Source organism: Manis javanica, chromosome 12 (assembly GCF_040802235.1).
Source record: "Manis javanica isolate MJ-LG chromosome 12, MJ_LKY, whole genome shotgun sequence".
Taxonomy (NCBI): domain Eukaryota; kingdom Metazoa; phylum Chordata; class Mammalia; order Pholidota; family Manidae; genus Manis; species Manis javanica.
The window spans coordinates 25688479-25707837 of record NC_133167.1 but is presented as its reverse complement, the minus strand read 5'-3'; the positions used below and the strand labels follow the sequence as shown (position 1 = coordinate 25707837).

At 41.7% G+C, this 19359-nt stretch overlaps 1 protein-coding gene across 2 annotated transcripts; it reads right to left on the bottom strand.

The window, feature by feature from the left end:
• Nucleotides 1-1216: 1216 nt before the first annotated feature.
• Nucleotides 1217-18875, bottom strand: IDH1 (isocitrate dehydrogenase (NADP(+)) 1). 2 transcript variants are annotated; one of them, XM_073218214.1, is made up of 10 exons: nt 18738-18875; nt 17574-17709; nt 14790-14927; nt 11728-12019; nt 9376-9481; nt 7948-8125; nt 6866-7017; nt 4348-4488; nt 3486-3648; nt 1217-2157 (listed from the first exon to the last, which is right to left on the bottom strand). In XM_073218214.1, the coding sequence occupies exons 3-10, from the start codon at nt 14909-14911 to the stop codon at nt 2067-2069; spliced, it is 1245 nt and encodes a 414-aa protein (XP_073074315.1). In that variant the 5' UTR covers nt 14912-14927; nt 17574-17709; nt 18738-18875; the 3' UTR covers nt 1217-2066. The 2 variants fall into 2 exon arrangements, with proteins under 2 accessions (XP_073074315.1, XP_073074314.1); XM_073218213.1 differs by having other exon boundaries at nt 17668-17709.
• Nucleotides 18876-19359: the final 484 nt, after the last annotated feature.

Below are 19359 nucleotides of genomic sequence, written 5' to 3'. Positions count from 1 at the left end.
TAGGCTTGGGGTTGATTAATGATTGTGCATTGAGTACCCTATACAGAATTTTATTGTTGTTCACAACCATTTGATCAATAAATATGAGAGATACTCTCTCAAAAAAAAAAGATTAAATTTTAAATATTTTCAGTTATAATTCCATTTAGGAATTTTGAAGTATGGAACTTGCAATTTAGAGAACTTTGAAGTATGGAATGCTTCTCTGTCCCTGGATCCTGCTGCCTTCCACGTTATGCTATGCAGCAGCCATTTTCCAGGTCAACAATTCTGACCCTGACATTGCAAAATAAACCATCTGCTTTGGATGCATTTGGTCAACATCTGTTCATTTGCTGATTATTTGAGAACATTGACTCGTCATTAGCCAAATGCTGATTCTGACAGACATTGCAACAGGGCTTTGCTGCCATCAACAATCATCTGACCAACCCCTGGATGTCTGTGAGTGCTGAAGGAGTTTCAGATCACCCACACCACTGCCAACATTTTGTTCCATGTGATGCTTTCTTGTTCCATCCAAACCTGAAAATGGGCAGGTATACACAGTATAAAGAGCAGAAGCTCAGTTATAAGAATTCCTGGGTTCTAGGCCAGAATAGCCATGAATATTATGTAAGCTTGATCAAGTCCCTCCCAATGCCTCAATTTCCTTCCCTGTAACACACTGATAGTGCTGGGATGTGGACCAGCCTTTCTCCAGGTGTGGAGGTAGCAGCCTGGGGAACCTCTTGGATTTGTTCCTTTCCCTCAACTCCTACATCTCCTGGGACCCACCAGTCCCCGTTTATTCAACTTTTTCTCAGGGACCCTCATCCCAGTTCAGAGGTTCCTCCTTTCCCATCTGAAGTACTACAATACCCCTGAAACTTCGATTGTACCCACCAATCCCCCCTCCCTCCACTTACGTTTTTCATAAAAACTGCCCAGAGTACTATTTTTTAAAATGAAAATATGATCATGTCTCTCCCTTCAGTCTTCATTGACTCTCTAAAGTCCTCAGCATGTGCCAGACAGAATCCCTAGTATCCCACAGTTACCCGTTTTGTTCTATCTTTGGTCTTTCCCTTTCAGTGTAGGATTCACTTTGCACTATTTACTTATCCATTTTCCCCACAGTAAACTCCTTGAGATTTTAAAATCAAATTCCTAAGGCTAGGACCTAACATGGCACCTGGCATCTAAAACACACCTGAACACAAACTCAGAAGACTGGTCATTAGCACTTACTTTTAATTCAAATTAAAACTTTTAACTTTAAATGAAGAACAGACTAGTGTTTAAAATCAACTTCTGAAAAATCACATTTATATAAAGGAAATAACACAGGCTAGCAAGAGGTCCAAAAAGGTGCAGCTTGTATTATTGCACTGGATGAAATATGCTGTTCAGGGTCACATAATACTCAAGTCACACAAGGCCAGGAGGAGGAGACAAACACAGAGGACAAACCCCAGGTACTATTTGTTCTGGATTCTAAACCGTCCAGTGACCTTAAAAATATTTAGTATTTCCAAAACATTCAAGAAGAGCTCTTTATAAAAATGACTTCCGTCTTCAACATGTTTTAGTTACAACCATCCCCTTCATTCTAAATCAGGCACACGTTTACCAGACAGCTCTACTTCACATAATGGGGTATCTGTTATACCAAAACCACCCGGTGCCCCCAGGCCATGGAAGGTGGGGAAGGGAGTAAATTTCTACTTGACACGTATTTTTGTGTTTTCAGGAGCAATACTGTGGCCACAGCTCGCCCTTTCAAGCAATTTTCATTTTGGTCATTTGTATGGGAACATGAGACAAAGTGACAGCGAGAACAAATGAGCACTCAAGTTAATTCCTAGGCTACTGGTAGAAAATAAAATTTAAAAACGTCCCCTGCCACATGAAGGTGGCATAATCGTGTGTTTAAGGAAAAGGCTGTAAACGTATAGAAAAGATAACTTTGACTTCTAAACAAATTACAAAAGTGATTCTGCCTTTACCCTTGAGTGCTACACAGAAAAATGTAAACCAGTGGACCTAGTTACCAAGAAACAATTTTCCTAAGTTGAGGAATGACCTTAAAGTTTGGCCTGAGCTAGTTTTATATTCAAGTTTTCTCCAAGTTTGTCCATGAACTCAAATGTATTCAAGTAGTCAGAACGTTGCACGCTAGCAGAGGGGAAAAAAGAAAAAGAAATTTAGTTAGTTTCCTATCTGGTAGCAGGTAGAGGAAAAATCTTAGAGGCACTACTTTAAATAGCACTCTAGTTATTTCTAGAAGAAATCTGATTAATGTTAACAAGCTACAAATTTATGGCCAATGACTGTTCTCCAGGCTACAGTGGTCTGTGGTGGCAGTGTGGCCACACACACATTCACAGGTTCCTTGCCATGGAACCTTTGAGGGTGAAACCATCAAAAGCTTCAGTTCAGACTAATACCCAGGAGACTGAAATCATCCCACTTTTTATTCCTCCTTCTTAAAAATAACAAAACCTATTCAGGGTACAGTCATACTTTCATCCACATTCCCATAAACTGTCACATGTCCTTAAGAAAGTTTTAATGCTCTTACTTCTATTGTCTTACTTAAAAAACAAAACAAAAAACAAAGGACAATAGACTGGCTAACACAATCATGCGGATAGGCACAATCATCCAAATAGGCTACAAAGATAAGTGATAGGAATGCTTCACTGTATTCTTGCTGAAAATTTAAGATAAGAAAGACATAGTGATTGGGTACATGCCATTACTGAAGTATACAACCCTGAGATCTCTGAGGGCATGGTTGGAATATGGGACTGTTGTTAAATTTTAGTAGTGTTTCTTGAGGTGAGTCACAGTAACACTCTCTGAGGGAAGAGTCTCTGATTAGCAGCTAATCCAGCTGGAATACGGGCTTCCATGTTCTCAGAAAAATCCTGGGTAGTACATGTGCCCTGGAGTATCTGACTGCTGGTCACGGACACATACGGAAGGCCGATGACCAAGTGGGCATCTAAAACTTGTCCTGCTTACCTTTCTCGGCTGTTAAATTGAAGAAGATAAAGGGGTGGAATAAAAGAGCCTCCGAGGTACCTTTGTTTCTAACTATCTATAATTTTGTTAAACAGAAGTTTGCCACCCAATGATTATCCGTGAGATCAGAGATCAGTAGGCTACAGCTTGGCCCATAAACCCAACCCAGGCTGTAGCCTGGTTTTTTGTAAGACTTTGATTGGAATGCTGCCACACCCATTAGCTTCTTATCACCTGACTGCTTCCTGCCACAGGGGCGAAGCTCAATAGTTTTGAAAAGTTACATAATTTTGAAAAGGCTGTATGTTCCACAAAGCCTGAAATGTTTGCTATTAACAATTTAAAGATAATGTGTCTATTGACCTCTGAACTAGGTGCTGAATAGCAATTCATGCAGTCCCAGCAAGCACTGATGTTTTGAGCCCAGGGACGATAGTGGTCGTTTGACTAGAGAGTTCAGGACATCTTATACTTACTTGGGTAAACCTTTGATACAAGCAGCTAAATCCTTGGTCATGAAGCCAGCCTCAATGGTTTCAACACAGACTTCTTCCAAAGTCTTCGCAAAGAGGCCGAGCTCTTTATTGTTATCAAGTTTAGCTCTGTGGGTTAACCCTCTGGTCCAGGCAAAAATGGAAGCTAATAGAGGAAAAAAACCCCAAAATAACAGCACACTTCAGTCATACCGGATATAGGGATTCCCAAATGTTCAGTTGTCAAAAAGGCAATTGTATTGTTCAAGTGACTGCCTTCATTAGATGTTATCCACACTGGCTGTAAGTTTTAGGAGAGCTGGAAATATTTTACTGAATAGAAACTTTAAAAATATCTTCCTTTTTATAGAGGCAATGTTTTGGATTTTGTTAGCTTTAAGGAAGCACCCTTCCTTGATGGGGTGGTAGTACTTTAGGTTTAAGGCAATTACTGATTTGGAAAAAGCCCCAGTCTCTTCTATCTCTTGTCTATCTTTGCCTGCCCTCATCTTTCTAGCCTGTTCTTTCTTATTTAAAGTGTTGCCCTTAATACTGGTTAGAAGTATCTATCTGTGTGGCTGTGAGATTCGTAGCCACACGTGACATCTCACTGCACCAGAGGAAAAGGAAGATGTCTTTGGATAACATTCTTCTTTATAACATATATTCTCCTACAAAATGGAAGAGAATATATTTAAAAAGTATGTATTTCAAGAAGCATTTTTAAACAGCTCACATGAGAACAAGTCTGCTGTTTGATGATTTTATACACAGACCACTGGGCAGCCAAAGGTACACGTCTGAGTTCCTTTGGGGATCTCTACCCTCTGGTGGGAAATTAATGCAGCAGTAAACACCCTCTCACCAATGGGATTGGTGGATGTCTCCTGTCCTTTCTGGTACATGCGGTAATGACGTGTTACGGTGCCATGGGCAGCCTCTGCTTCTACTGTCTTGCCATCTGGACAAACCAGCACGCTCGTCATCATGCCAAGAGAGCCATAACCTGTAAGTGACAGAGCAGGAAGTATCGGGTTCAAGGGCATGAAGAGAACTAGGTCTCTCAGAGATGACAGCGAATGACTTCACAGTCTCAGTAAGCACAATAAATATGAGCACACCCAGTCATCAATAATTCTTCTGTCTTTCAGAAAACAGGGTCCCTCCTCCAGATCTCAGCAGCAAAAAGTCTGGAGGCAAAGGCTGTACTTTTTCCTCCCTTATCTATCTCAGAGGCACCTGCTCCATGACAGAGGGCTCAGGGTTCAACTGCTTGCATTCCACCCTTGTCCTGCAATTTCCTAGCTACTGTGGTTCAGTTTTATTACCTGTAAGTGGGAATAATAAAAACACCTTACTTCATCAGGCTAGTGTGAGAAGTAGATGAATCTATGTATATTCATGAATATATGGGAGAAGTGTCTTCATAGTCCTTAGAATAATGCCTGTCATGGAGTAACAACCACAATATTACCGTTGTACTTAGGTACAGATGCTCTGCTATTCTGGGAAAATGAAGATTAATGAGACTTGTCTTCTGCCATTAAGCTGCTCACACTCTGGGACTGGGAAGAAAAGGCAGGTTAAAAAGAGGGTGGGATGGATCCAAGAACATACTTGCCTTTGGGCTCTTTAGCAGCCCAACAAAATAGTCTATTCCCTGGTTTTCTATTCAGAAAACCAAATTGCCACTTTTAAGTCCATATAAATGATTTTTCTTTTTTAATGCACGCTTTTACACTTGAATTCAAAGAATACTTATCTCTAATATTGTTAACCTCCCAACAGCACCAGTGAAGTTAGTAATGCAAATTTGTAATAGGCTCTACATTTTTGTTTTGTTTTGATTTGAGGACAAGTAAATAAAGTGTTTTTTTTTTCCTACTCTTGAGTATAGTTAGAAATTCTTGTGCAGGATCAGTAGCTCCTTTCCCATCATTTTGTCAGTCTGAGGATTTAGTCTGACTTTCAAATATTTATTGATCAGAGAAGTTCAGGACTATATCCATGGTGAGATTGTCTCTTAATATTAGGAGACTCTAGGCACCACTGTCAAAACTGAAGACATAAATGAAATGTCTAGCAGTTCATGGTCTAGAAAAGAATGAACCTAAGGACAGCTCCATTGCCTTTTAATCTGTTTAACTGCCTTAAGGTCACGTTTATCTATAGGCTCTGCTGGGACACAGAGCCTTGATTGGTTCTAAGTATTTCATTAGTGCAGTATTGGGCACTGCACTTTAGAACTCCTATTTCAAAGTCCCTTGAACCTCTGTCAGTTGATATTTACATTTCAAATAGACCTCCAGATACTCTTCTCTTTTGCCATGAGGACATTTAGAAACACTGGAATGATTTAGGTCCCTTTCCAAAGAATGTGATTACAAGAAACCTCTTCCCTTATCCACCACGGAGTTAGTACAATGCAACCTCCTTCCTCTATTGCATTCAGTAAAAATGGTGGTGAGGATTGAGAGAAACAGAGGAAGGTAAAGAGAGATGTGTAACTCATTTATCTGACATAAAAAGTTATCTTTAACCAAGTTAATCTACTGATTTTCAAACTGATAGGAGATGCTTAACTTTCTTGTAGAGGAAGTAGCACTTCCTGAGAAAAGCCAACATAATTAAAGTTAACCCAAGCATGGATGAGGGGAGATTCCAGTTCATAAAGCTACTATGGGTAACTGAAACTGAAGGACAACTTGGTGCTGAAGAAGTTAGGGAAAGGAGAATTTCTACTGATTTGGGTTTTACCTCTAGCATGAAGCCCTGATTTCCAGAAATTTCTGTGAACTTCCCTGGGCGTCTTTGCTCAAATCCTTTGCATTAAAAACCAAGCAGTAAGCACAGTGGTTTTATATAGGACCAGACAGACTCGAGGCTGGCAGGATGAGGATGATCAGCACCTGCAGCTCTTGGAGAGAGCCCCCTTAGGGTGCTTATTTCACCCCCAGGCCCCTTATTTCACTCCTCTTGGTCCAAATGCCCTCGATTTTTTACATTTTCATCAGAGGGAAAACAAGGGCAGGGAAAAGGAGTGATTTTCACATCAGGCAGCTGGGCTACGTGTTGGAGACTTTTCAACTTTATGCAGGGAAACAAGTTGAGAGAGAAACTGTTGTTAACATCTATGGGCAGGAGTCCGGAGTCTCAACCTGCTGAGCAAATTCCCGTGTGACCTTGAGTGAAGTCACTTCCCCAGTCTGAGCTTAATTTTGCCATCTATCAGCTGAGAAGATGGACTGGGATACCTTGCAGTGCTAACTTTTCATGATTTTACAAAGGGCTGCAAAACCCCCTTCCCAAACTGGGGAACCGCTGTGGCACAACCTCTCTGCACAGTCCACGCTCCCCCTCTGCCCGGCCCTCCAGCTCCTCACCTTGGGCCACGGAGTCTGACTGCACGTCCCCGTCGTAGTTTTTACAGGCCCAAATGAAGCCTCCCTCGGATTTCATAGCCTGAGCCACCATATCATCAATAAGCCTATGTTCATACCAGATTTTTTGGGCTTCAAATTGGGATTTGTACTGCCTAAGAAACAAGAGAGGAGACAGAATAAAAGAAGGAAATTGGTTTTGTTAGGGACATCGCCTGCTTCTCTAAAGGGGGAAGATGTAGGGCTGGAGGTAGCCTTTGTTGGGAGAAGCAGCACAAACTTGGGAATCTGGCAGATGGGCTCAAATCCCACCCAATTATTTTGTAGCTGTGAAACCCCCACTTCCCTATCTGTAAGGGTAATTTCACCCACTCTGCAGAGATATGAGAATTAAGTGAGACATTAGAGTGTCCAGTACCACCTTTCCAGTTTTCTATATATTACTGATCAAATTCTTGAGATGCAGCTTAAAGCATATAAAAAGGGGGAAAAAAAGACCATTCTACTGCTTTATATCATTCAGGAAACTAGGACAACTTTTAGGTTTGGTAGCAGGAGAGGAAATAAAATGCCTCAGGAAAGATCTTAGATCCAAGTTCTGGCCCAAACACTCACACCTAAAAGGGAGGTGGGCCATTATAAAAGCTAACACATGCCTACGTGCTCTTGAGCCCAAAGTTGTTACAAATAGAAACTTAAGTTCAAATGACACCACTGAAGTAGTTCAACATCTTAACAATGGACTTCCAAAAGAATGCAAACAGGCCCAACTCAGAAATTCATATGCTTGAAATATTAGAACTTGCTATCATTAACTGGGTACATTTATTCAAATATTAAACAATTCTGGCTTTGAAAAAAATAAATGTGAGATCCTTATCTGAGAACACATTTACTTTCTCAAAGCAACTCAAGAGTGGTTTTGCTTCACTCCTGATAAATCTCAGTTTTGCCTTGTCTTTAAGGGCTAGTGGTGGTTAGCACTCAATTTGTCCCAGAATCAAAGGAATAAGGATGCAAATACTGTGCTATAAATTCCAGCTTACTTGACAGTAAGAAAAAGTAAAAAAAAGAACTGTAGTTACTTGTCATATATCTCTTGAAAGATGTCTTTAAAACGCCCATCATATTTCTTCAGAATTGTGTTTTTGGTGCTCAGATACAGAGGCCAACTCTTAGACAGAGCCATCTGGAAAGAACTGTGTGCAAAATCTTTGATTGACTTATCTTGATTGTACATCCCCATGGCAACACCACCGCCCTCTGGGGGGGACACAAGATGAGACATAAAAGGGAAAAGGTAATCCTTGTAACAAGTCTAAATCCATCCATCAAAACACCCAATTCTCAGACCCCATGTCTGAGCCTGGCTTCAAAATGTCCCAGCCAGGCTTCCAACTTTAATATTCCATGAGTTTCTGGGTACCTAACTGCAAGAAAGGCAGTTCCAGATAAGGATGTTCTAATTTGTTTTGAAAGGGCAGTAGAAATGAGAAAAAGAGAGTCCATAGGATCTTGAAGATACTGACCTACCAAAAACTACTGATGTAAATCAGAAATACACTCAATAAAGGGAGAGTCATTTTTAAGTTGTCTTTTCATACTTTCAAATTTTCAAACATGTATTTTAAACCTTAAGCATGCATTCGATCTTCAGCTGTTGAGAAAAATTTTCTAATTTCCAGGAAGATCCTGAAAGTTCTTCCTGTCACTGGTAGAAATAATTATGCTACATGTAACACTGGTGTTTCACAACTCCTATTGGTTGAACTCTGTTATTCCTGGAAGACAGAGCCTTAATCCTTGCTTCTGCACAGGGCTAACTTGGGTTCAGAATGTGCAAGGTGCTGAAACACAGCAGAACTAAAATCCAGTGAAATGTTAGAGGAGGCAAGGGAAACATAAACTAGGCAAGCTTTGAATTTTTGTTTGTGTGAGTGCTTTTAACAATGCTAGCAGTGGAGAAAGAGGGTCTTTGGTTCTTTCAACAACTTTGGTGGGACTTGCCTTAACAGACTTTTGAAGAAACAGGATGGTGGGAAAGAAAGGCAAAAAACAGCATTCCACTTTCACAGAATAAATACTCAGAAGAGCAAGAAGAAAACTTCAGCAAACACGTCACACAAAGATTTTCAAATATTTAGTCCTACCAGAGCAAAGGGCAGGAATACATGACAGATGTTTTGAGGGCTATTCACATTTTATTTACATAATTTGTGCATAACAGATACCTGACAACCTTTCCTCCATTTCAAAAGAAGTGCATAATTACCTACTTGCCTTTACCTATGTGCATTTCCCGTTAAGTGGCTAATCCCTTTGTGCCTCTATTCATGCCATAGCAAGGCATGAAAGCCAATTACTTTTCTATGTTAGATTTTTTTGGTCAGATTTTATGTTAGGGTTTTAGAAATGTTGTAGATTCAGATTGTACTTTCAGGTAGTCACACAACTTAAAAAAAACATAAATAATGTTGTCTAAATGATGTAGCTCATGAAGGACTTATACATACCTTCAAAGTTATGTACCAGGTATGCCAATTTTTGGGATCCATCCGTTGGCGTGTAGGTTATCTCTACTTTTCCAGGCCCAGGAACAACAAAATCGGTTGCTCTGTACTGTGTAGAAGGGGAAAATTTTTTTTTAAATATAAACAAATAACTATCCTAACAAGAATTTTAAGGAAGGAAAAAAACCGAAACAAATTGGACTACAGAGCGGGAAGATACTTAGGCAAACAAGGCATAGAGCTCAACTTTCTTTTAGAGATGAGGATGAAGATGTCCAGAGAGTTCCTGAAGTCAATCAGTGGCAGTGCACATTAAAAATCAGTATTTATTGAGTGCCTCTTATGTACAGGGCAGTTTTCTGATAACTGATGTGGAGAGGAGAATAACGTAGAGTATTTTTTCCCTTAGGAAGCTTACGATCTAACAAGACATACAAAAGTGAGAAGCAACATAGGAGTTTCTGGATGTCAAAAGGCGTAGACTAAAAAAATGCAACAAGATGACAGGAAGAGAGGCGACCTTGACCTGGATGTCAGGGACGTCTTCCTACAGGGGGAGGATAATATCCTAGTTGCAGCACCAATGAGGATGATGAGAGAGGGCAGTGCCTTGTCCTCATTATGTGACAGAGTCTATGAGCATTTAACTTGAATCACCTCATTATCTCATTTGATTGGTACATCAGTCTTACAAGGAACTCTGGGGTCTAGTCCTTTGACCTTCAGGGCTCAGCCTCTTGGTTATCACTGCTATTACCACCCAGTCCAGGACTCGTCCAAATGAAGCAGTGAAGGTGGAAGCAGCTGTGACTGGCTGATGCCCTCTGAAAAGGGCTGGCTGAGGACAGTCACCTCTCTCTTGGGTGAGAGCTACTCTAGTGGGAAAAACATGCCTGATCTGTACTAGGCATTTGTAAATTTTTGCTGCATTGTACTTTCTTCAATGACTTAGAATACTTTCAGTGTCAGGTGCCAACAGATGCCGGCCATACCTATTTATTTATGTTTGTGTAGACTAATACTGACAGCTGGTAAAAAGGCTGTCAAACAACAATAAAGATTAAATATCTATTCTATGCAGAACACTTCTGACATACAAAGTTCTTCACTATGGATGGCAAATTTTGCTCACTTCTCGAAAGAAGAAACTGAGGCACCAAAGCCGAAGCACCAGAAATGCTTTGTAGAGACTTATGCACATTTAAATGATCAGGATGGAATCGCTGTAAGGTTTGAGATTTTCAGTCTGAACTTTAATAAATGGACTGACCATTCCTCCAAGTGACTGATTCTAAAATATCAAAATAAAAGGAAAAAGAACAAAAAGATACCATGGAACTCATCAGAACTTAGTATGGAGCTCCCAGGATCAGCGAGTTTGGAGCCCTATCGTCTACATCCCCCATCCTGGGCCTCAGGGAGGAACCTGTGTAGGACTGGCCAGGATGAAGGGATAGGTTGGGCCATGGAGCAGAACCAAGTGAACTGACCCCCCAGGACTGGCCCAGTGACCCTGTCTCCAGCAACAGAGAATGGTCTGCCCTGGCCACAATGCTTCTAAGGATCTGGGTTTTAGCCTTTGGAGTCTTGTTTTTAAGGCTCTTTCAAGTCATAGCTGCTTTTTATGAAAGTCTGCAACCTTAGTTTCAACACAGGATTTTGATGTTATTTAGCTGGCCGTTTTTCTGTTTAATTTGGCAATGACCCTACTTGCACAAAAGTACAGAACAAGGCTTTTTTCAAGTAGGAAAGGAATGTTTAAAGAGACTGCTTTCTACCAGAGTCAGTTTTCCCTTTTATTCACGAAGTGATCATGTTAAATATAATCTTTAGCGGTTCTCAACCCTATCTGCATATTAGAATCACTTGAGAGCTTTAGAATGCCTACCCCTGTGGTATTCAGATTCAGCGGGTATAGGGAAATGCTCAGATACTGTAATTAAAACAAGGAAACAAATTTTTTAAAAAAGCAAAACAAGCACCCCAAAATCAGGAAAAGGATCCTATTGTAGAGCCAGGGTTGAAAATCACTGATTTGGCTGAACCACAGGAAATTATCTATACAAAAATGGCATTATCATATGGTTTAACCCAATGAAAAGATGAAGAAAAACACATGTCTGAAAAAAAAATCATTTATGTTGAGACAGGTGCTGATCTGGAAGTTTGTCCTTATTCACTGATACCTAAATGTATGTAAACATACAGGTATACATAGGTATTTCTTGGTTTTGCATTTCACTTATGGGAGTAGATACCAAAAGAAAAGAGTAAAACATATAAATTAGTACTGCTGGCGGGCCAAAGGTCATGAAAAAAGAATGTGGAAAATCAAATTATGCCACCATGACTAACCTGATCCCCATAAGCATGACGACCTATGATGATGGGTTTTACCCATCCACTCACAAGCCGGGGGATATTTTTGCAGATAATTGCTTCCCTGAAGACAGTGCCACCCAGAATATTTCGGATGGTGCCATTTGGTGATTTCCACATTTGTTTCAACTTGAACTCCTCAACCCTCTTCTCATCGGGAGTGATGGTAGCACACTTGACACCCACGTTGTACTTTTTTATAGCTTCAGCAGCATCCTTGGTGACCTGGTCATTAGTGGCATCACGATTCTCTATGCCTAAATCAAAGCTGGGAGGGAAAAAATTGTTAAGTGTAATTTTCTAGGTAAACTTCCAGGTGACTGAGCATGTGTGCCACCATTCTATCACCATGCTCCATTTCATGCTTGGGGGTGGCATGCAGAGCCTGCCTGCAGAAAGTTTAGCTCCAAATACACCTCCATCTGCCCAGTTTTAGCACTAGTGCCCCCATAGATACAGAAGATGGCTGCCAACTAAAAAAGCACTCATTGAGGCCCAGCTGCTCAGTCACGCCTCCCTGTGTTGTGGGAAGCCTTCTAGAAGGAAACTGAATGGAAATCATCATGCTCAGCCCCTTTCCTTGCTCTTCACCAGCTAGAGGCAGTAACAATTCAGGCACAACCCTTTTGCAGACTGCCTTCCATATAATTAGCATAAAAATGTAAGCCTAAGCACAACCTTATTTTTCCCTTAGTAAATATTTACTCTAAAAGTTAAGGGTGGGGACTTGCTAATGGGGGGAATCTAGTAACCACAATGTTGTTCATCTAAGTGTATAGTAATGATAACAACAACAAAAAAGAAACAAAACAAAAAAAAAAGTTAAGGGGTCTGAGGGTTTAAAGGCTTTTTTGTATTATGACATTAAAATGGTAGGAATTGTAGATGTGACAGTCAGTGGCCAAAATGCTAAGGACTCCTTCATTAATGCTCATTAGTCATATGATGAACCTTCCCCTGGCTCTTGGGCAAGTTTCTCAGTTCTGGAAAAAAGCCTACAGATATGTAATGGAATCCAGCAACAGTTTTATATGTCCCAGAGAGTTATAGCCTAACACACACCAACACCTCTACTGCAGTTATTTCAAGCTGGAAAGAATGCTGGTTGTCCACAGAGCATAGAAAATGATTGTAAAGCTTTATCTAAAGTATGCAATGATTTCTCAAAAAACAGGAAAAACAGGACAGTAATGTAACAATTACTTTTGTTCTCACAGGCTTTAAAAAAGTATTTCAGCTTTCAAAACTGAAACCCTCCAGATTTCTCTTTTCTGTTCTTGTATCTTTCTTTGCTTAGATATCACAACTCATGATGCAAATCCAAAAGTGGCAATCTCAATGTATTTCAAAATAACAATAATTCCAAATTCCAAACTGCCCTAACCTTAGATAATTCACGTTAAGTCTAACAAGGCCACTGACTCTCTTATCTTTTGGCATAAGAAATGTGGAGTATCTTCAAATGTCTTACCCTAACTCAAACAAGGAGTGTGGTGAGCAGTTTTCATGTTTGTAGGAACCATTTTTCATCAGAAGAACCTACCAGCAAATTAATGAATTTTTACTTCTCAACATTTCTATGAGAAAAAAGTGAATAAATGGCCAGGACCACTGTCAAGCCTACAGAAAACAAATGAATTGCTTCACTTCCCTCAAAAAGAACCAATTATGCAATTTTGGAAAAAATTAAAACTTGCCTGAGCTTCCAAAAATTCTTTAGTCTGTTGCCAATGACTCTTTTTCCTCTGGGCATAATGACTGTCCTTTAAATCTTCTTATGCATCTAGGCTAAAAAGGCTCAACACTTCTTTCTAGCCATTATACTGGCAAGAACTCTGCAAATTCACCTATTGCTATATAAAGTTCTGAAACTTGTAAAATGCTTCTTTAACCCACTTGGATGAAGCTTAGAATTATATGCCTCATTTCCTGTTTCTTGATCTCTGCAGGTATTTCCACCTTCTCATGGTTGCAATATAGACATTATCAATAGCTTAGACTTAGAATAATTAAAAAGGATGTCTAATGACACCACGTAAGTAAAATGTCTATACCCAAGCAAATAAGAGGTCCTCAGAATACAATGTGATTAATAATTCTGGGTTAAGGCAAACACACTTATATAGTTGACCCTTGTATGACATGGGATTGAACTCTGAGAGTCTACTTAAACATGGATTTCTTTCAATGAATGTATCGGAAATGTTTTTGGATATTTGTGATAGTTTGGTAGATGAACTATGAAGCCTAAAAATACCCAATAATTATGAAAAAGTTAGGTATATCATGAATGCAAAAAAATACATGTAGATACTAGTCTGTTTTATCATTTACCACCATAAAATCAACAGTAGGCTATTAGTGCTAAGTTTCTGAGGGGGGTCAAAAGTTATATAAAGATTTTCCATTGCAGGTTCTGGGGGTAGGAGTATCAGCTTACTTAACCCCTGCATTGTTAAAGAGTCAACAGTCATCGCCAATATTTAGGCTGAAATGCACTGTTCAATATTTTACCATCCAAGTCTTCAGCCACTTCACTGTTGTACAAATTCTATCTCGAACAGGTTCAAACATACAAAGAGCAACCTTATAAAAAAGAAATGACAGAATTCTGTAGAGACTTTACCTGCCTCTAGACACTTTCAAAAGAGGGCAAAGGCTCAAATCTTCAGGACTAAAGGATTGAAGGGAATGTCTTAAAGGTGGGGGTTCTATTTAAGAGTGTTTTCTGTGTTACAATTGTACAAAAAGGATAAAGGCAAGGAATGAAAAGGGAAAAGGTCCACTGAGTAGTTAAGGAGAGTGAATAGAAAACAGAGCTTGAAAGAGCAAAACTGCGTTACTACATTTACTTTACTATTTAACAGAGAATGCACCTCTATGATTTCCCTTTCCCTTTCCACATATTTAGGCACCCCTCCTTCAAAAGCTTTACTCGTAAGATATAGCTACATCCAGGTAAAAAAATCTAGTTATACCCTGATATCACTTGTATTATGCTTTCTGAGTTTGCTACTTAGAAGAGTAATTTCATTTACCTGTGCAGGTCCAGTTCCACATGGGGAAAAATGAGTTTTTCTTTAATCAACTCCCAAATGATTCGTGTCATTTCGTCTCCTTGCATCTCTACCACAGAACCACCATGGATTTTTTGAGACATTTTGACGTCAATGAACCTTTAAAAAGAACGAATGATAAGACACATGCCTTGTCATTTATTTCATTACAGTGTAAAAGCAATTCATAATAGCATAATTGCATACAAAGTTAATAGTAACAATTACATTTATCATTAGAATTGACCACATTCTCTGTATAAAGCGCACTGTTTCATATGTGGTTTCTGAGTCAGCTCTCACAACAACTCTGTAAAATGGAAATTATTTTCTCATTTGTGGATAAAGTGAAGGTTCCTACAGCCAAGATTCTCACCAGGCCCTGGTCGGCTTGCGTACTACACACACGTGGGTAATACGTTGTTACTGACTATATAAAGAGCTCCGCCCAGTGCTCTGGGCTACACAGTGGCCTGGCTACAAGGCTGCAGGACAGCAGCGCAGAGGCTGGAGTGGTGGCAGCACTGAGGACAGAGACTGAGATGACTGTAGGGGTAGAGAGGCCCAGAGGCAGACACTGGCTTGCTGCATGCAGACTTGCTCTGGGTGGATGGGATTCTAGTGATTGACCTGCCACTGTGGGAATAAAGTTGGGTATAAACCCTTTCACCTCAAGAACGTTCCATTGTCATTCCTTGGTCTCACTGAATCCATGGCGAACTTGTGTGGGGCTGAAACCTATTGGCAAGACACCATTTTACTCTGATAAAAGAAAAATAGCTTTCCCAAGACCATCTGGCTAGAGAGTAGAGGTGGGGATGCCTGACCCTATAACATACTCTAAGTAATGTCATCATTATTCTTGACTGTTCATTTATCTTATGAAATGAGATGACTTCCACAATATCATTTTTATTTGAAGAGTTCTGTCCAGCTCCTCATTTACTAGGCCCTTGAGATGAGCACAATGCTGTGTGCTAGTATTTTCCCTCTTTTAAGAGGCTGTTTTGGTTAAAACAACAACAAAAACTATCTTTGAGGGCAAGTTCTTGAGACCCATATTTAAGGAAGCTCAATTAAGCCTAAAAGTGGAAGATGAAGAATTCCTAGTCCAACTTTGTTTTCCTAGAGTCAGTGCCAGATACTGGGAATGTCATGCTAAACACAAAAGTGATTTCTTAACTAGAGAAATCTGCTCATAGAAAACCTACCACCCAGGACCCAAGCATGTCCCGGTCCTGTTCCTCAGTATCCTACCTCCTGGACTCTTCTTCTGGGTATACATGGACAACGGTAAGTTGCCAATGGGTGGGATCGGGAAACGGAGTTGTTACAGGAAAAGATGTCTTCCTGGGATGTGGGGATAGCAGATACAAATCAATTTGCCTCCTGGAAAGGGCAGGGGTGCACGCTTTGGAAGAAGTGAAACTATTAGGCTTCAGGAAAGACCACAACCTAGGCATGTTCCCTGAGAGGCAGAGAAAGCCCTGAACCTGCTACGGGTTATCTGCTCCCTTTCATCAGGGTCTAATGCAAGCCTTTTTTCTCCAGCAACACAACTGCGAATTGCTTTTATCCTCCTATGTAATAGCTAAGAACTGGAAAAGTCAGGACAATTGACTTAAAAAAAATTAAGGGGCCTATAAACACTATCTCTTGAAATGTTGAGTTCAAGTAATTTGGCCTGTAAATAAAAAAATGTAATGTAGATGCTAAGCCTCAGTGTCTTGTGATGACATATTCCTAACCCCCAGGCCCATTTTTACTTCCCAAATTTGCAATTCTAGAATCCTGCTTATTAGTGTTTAGGAGGTTCCCTAGACCATTACTGGAACTCAATTAGAATAAAAGTGGACAAACTGGTGTAGATGAGTCAATTACTTCCCATCTGTAATGTCAAATAACATTTACAGTACAGCTTAAAGTATGAGTCAGTCATGGTGATCCCACTATTACTTCTGTTCTTGTATTTAAAACAAAATAAAAAAGAGGCAGCAAAGAGGTCTTGATACTACATTTCCATGACTGTATTCCTACACAGCATTAACCAAGAGTTATGACTTGGCTATTTTTCCTTGATGGCAAATATAGTTAAAAGAAGGCAATATACCATACTCGAAATTTCAACACTGAGTAATAGTGATTTTTTTTTTAGGTATTTTCTTCTTGGCTGAAAGCAAACCTTTTCTGCAGTCATCTTTCTACATCTTATAAGTAACTGAAACATTTCAGGTTTTCCTCAAATACTTACGCATTAAAATTTACACCTTTAACTACTAAAGTGGAGCTTTATCATAGACTCTGGCTTCCTACATTGTAGGACGTTATTTCTTCTAGACTTGAATTCCATGGGGTGGGCTTTAGGCCCTGCTGGATTCACTTCTCTACCATTGCCCCTCAGATTTGCTGTCTCCATCCATACCTTAACTACAGAAGGAAGGACTTTACCCACCGGTCAGTTAATTTAGTCTGAAAGCAGTTGAATTCCAATTTCCTGATATGCTTGCGCAATTCCAGAAAATAAACCTGGACTAACATAGAGTAGTTTAAGAAAAAAGAGCTGCTCGCCCTGTTTATTTTTATTTTCATGAACCTCAGATTTGTAGCCACATTTTATTTTTCAGCTGAGTTCATGAACTACAATAATTTCTGGGCTAATGAAAACAGTCTCCTGCAAAGAAGATAAGTACTGAATGGAACAAGGAAGCAGCTGAATTTCATTCTTGGAAATAGTCCTGACTCAGCTGTTTGCAGACTTCCGCCTACCTCCAAGACCAAGTGAATGCAGTACTGCCGCAAGCAAAGAAGGTACAGATGGGGAGAAACAGGAGTCTTACTTTTACAACTTCTAATCACCCACCTCCTCGCAGTTTTGCTGACTCAACTGAGCGCAGTTTAACTCCTAAAAAACAAAACGAAACAAAACAAGGAATAGAAAGACAATGTACAAAACACTACGGTCACGAGGATTTAGCTGTTTTTAATATTAGCCGGACGGCCCAGTTTATCTGGTTTAAAAGGACAGTGCTGAGTGAGTGTACCCAGAGGGGCAAAGGGCAGTTTACGACCGCAAGCACCTTCTAAATAAAGGATAAGCACAAATCTCTCGGTACACACTGTAGGTACGTCAGTGGGCGCGTCCCTGGTTCGTAGTCCGTTAGCAGGTCTTAGGGTTTGTACGCCCTTAAGTGACACTGTGATCAGCAGGCTCCTGGCCTACCTATGTCCCAGTGGCCACTGTGCAAGAGAGATGCAACAATCAAAGCTGAGTCCGGCTCCTTTTTCCAGGTCTCCACGCCCGCCCCTTCCTTCACCGGTGCCTGCACCTTTAACCCCGGGCAGCACCCGGAGCGGGTCGAGGAACGCCTCCCCGGAGCTCGAGATCAGTGTCTCCACCGCCCCTGACAGCCTCCGGGTGGCCTCGCAAACACCCCTGGAACTCAGCCAGAGCGCTGCCCCCTCCACGCCCCAAGGTGGACGCATCCACTTGGCCGCACAGCTGATCGGACCACCTGAGTTTGCTGCACACGTCCGAGTCCGCGGCTTCCACCGCCGCACGTTTTCTCCCCTTAAACCCACGGTCGAGTCTTCCACTTGTCCCTGCAGCTTGCCTCCGCTCGATTTTCCTTCTGCGTGCAGACCTGGGCTTCTGTTTGTCACTGCATGCAACTTACCGCCGCCCAAATTCACTACCCCGGGCCCAAGAGCGGGCCTTCTACACATCCAGGCATCCGGCACCCTTTTCTTCCCCAGGTCCCTTTCCCACGCCCCTGGATTTCCCCGCCTTTCCTTGCGACCGAGACCCGCCGCTAAATTCCTCCCTCTATACCCAGGAGCTGAACTTTTCTTTTCTCACTCCAGTCATGGGCGGATTCAGACGCTCCCCGCAAAAGCCAGGGGCCAGGTTTGCCCCTCGAAGCCAGCGGTTACCTGCGAGGAAAGGCACGCCGCTGGTGAGCCAGAGGCGCCACAGCCACTCACGCTTGGACTCGCTAGGGCGTACACCGGCAATCCCAGCCGGACCCAGCTGTTTCGGATTCTCACACCGTCTCTGCAATAACCTAGGGACCGGCCCGGAGGGCGGGGCCTTTTCGCTCCCTGGCTTTTGTCCGCTCCGGGCCGGCCCCCTCAGCCCACCTCCCGGGCCCCGCCTTCGCCCCCGCCTCCGCCTCGCCTCCAATCATCGGGAGCCGGTCTACCGAGGTGGGCGTGGCCAGGGTCAGGGGCCCTGCGCCGAAGTTAGTGCCGCGGTGTTTCCAGCTTTCGCGGTCGGGAGGAAGGGGCAGGGCCCCTAGATTGGGCGCAGCCCTCCGCGCAGGAAGGACGCGGATGCCACCTGCAGGCGAGGAGTACGTATTCTGAGACCCATGCCTCCAGGGGCGTCCCGGGCTCTATAAAAACCTAGGGTCGGGAGGGGGTGAGTTTCCCCTCCTCTCACGCCCCGGAAGTGTAGACTGGAACGCGTCTTTGGCAAAAGGCAGAGTACTCGGGCGACAGTGGGGTTACTTTGGGGGTTTCTATGCGCAGCTAAAATGCAGAGGATTGAACAATT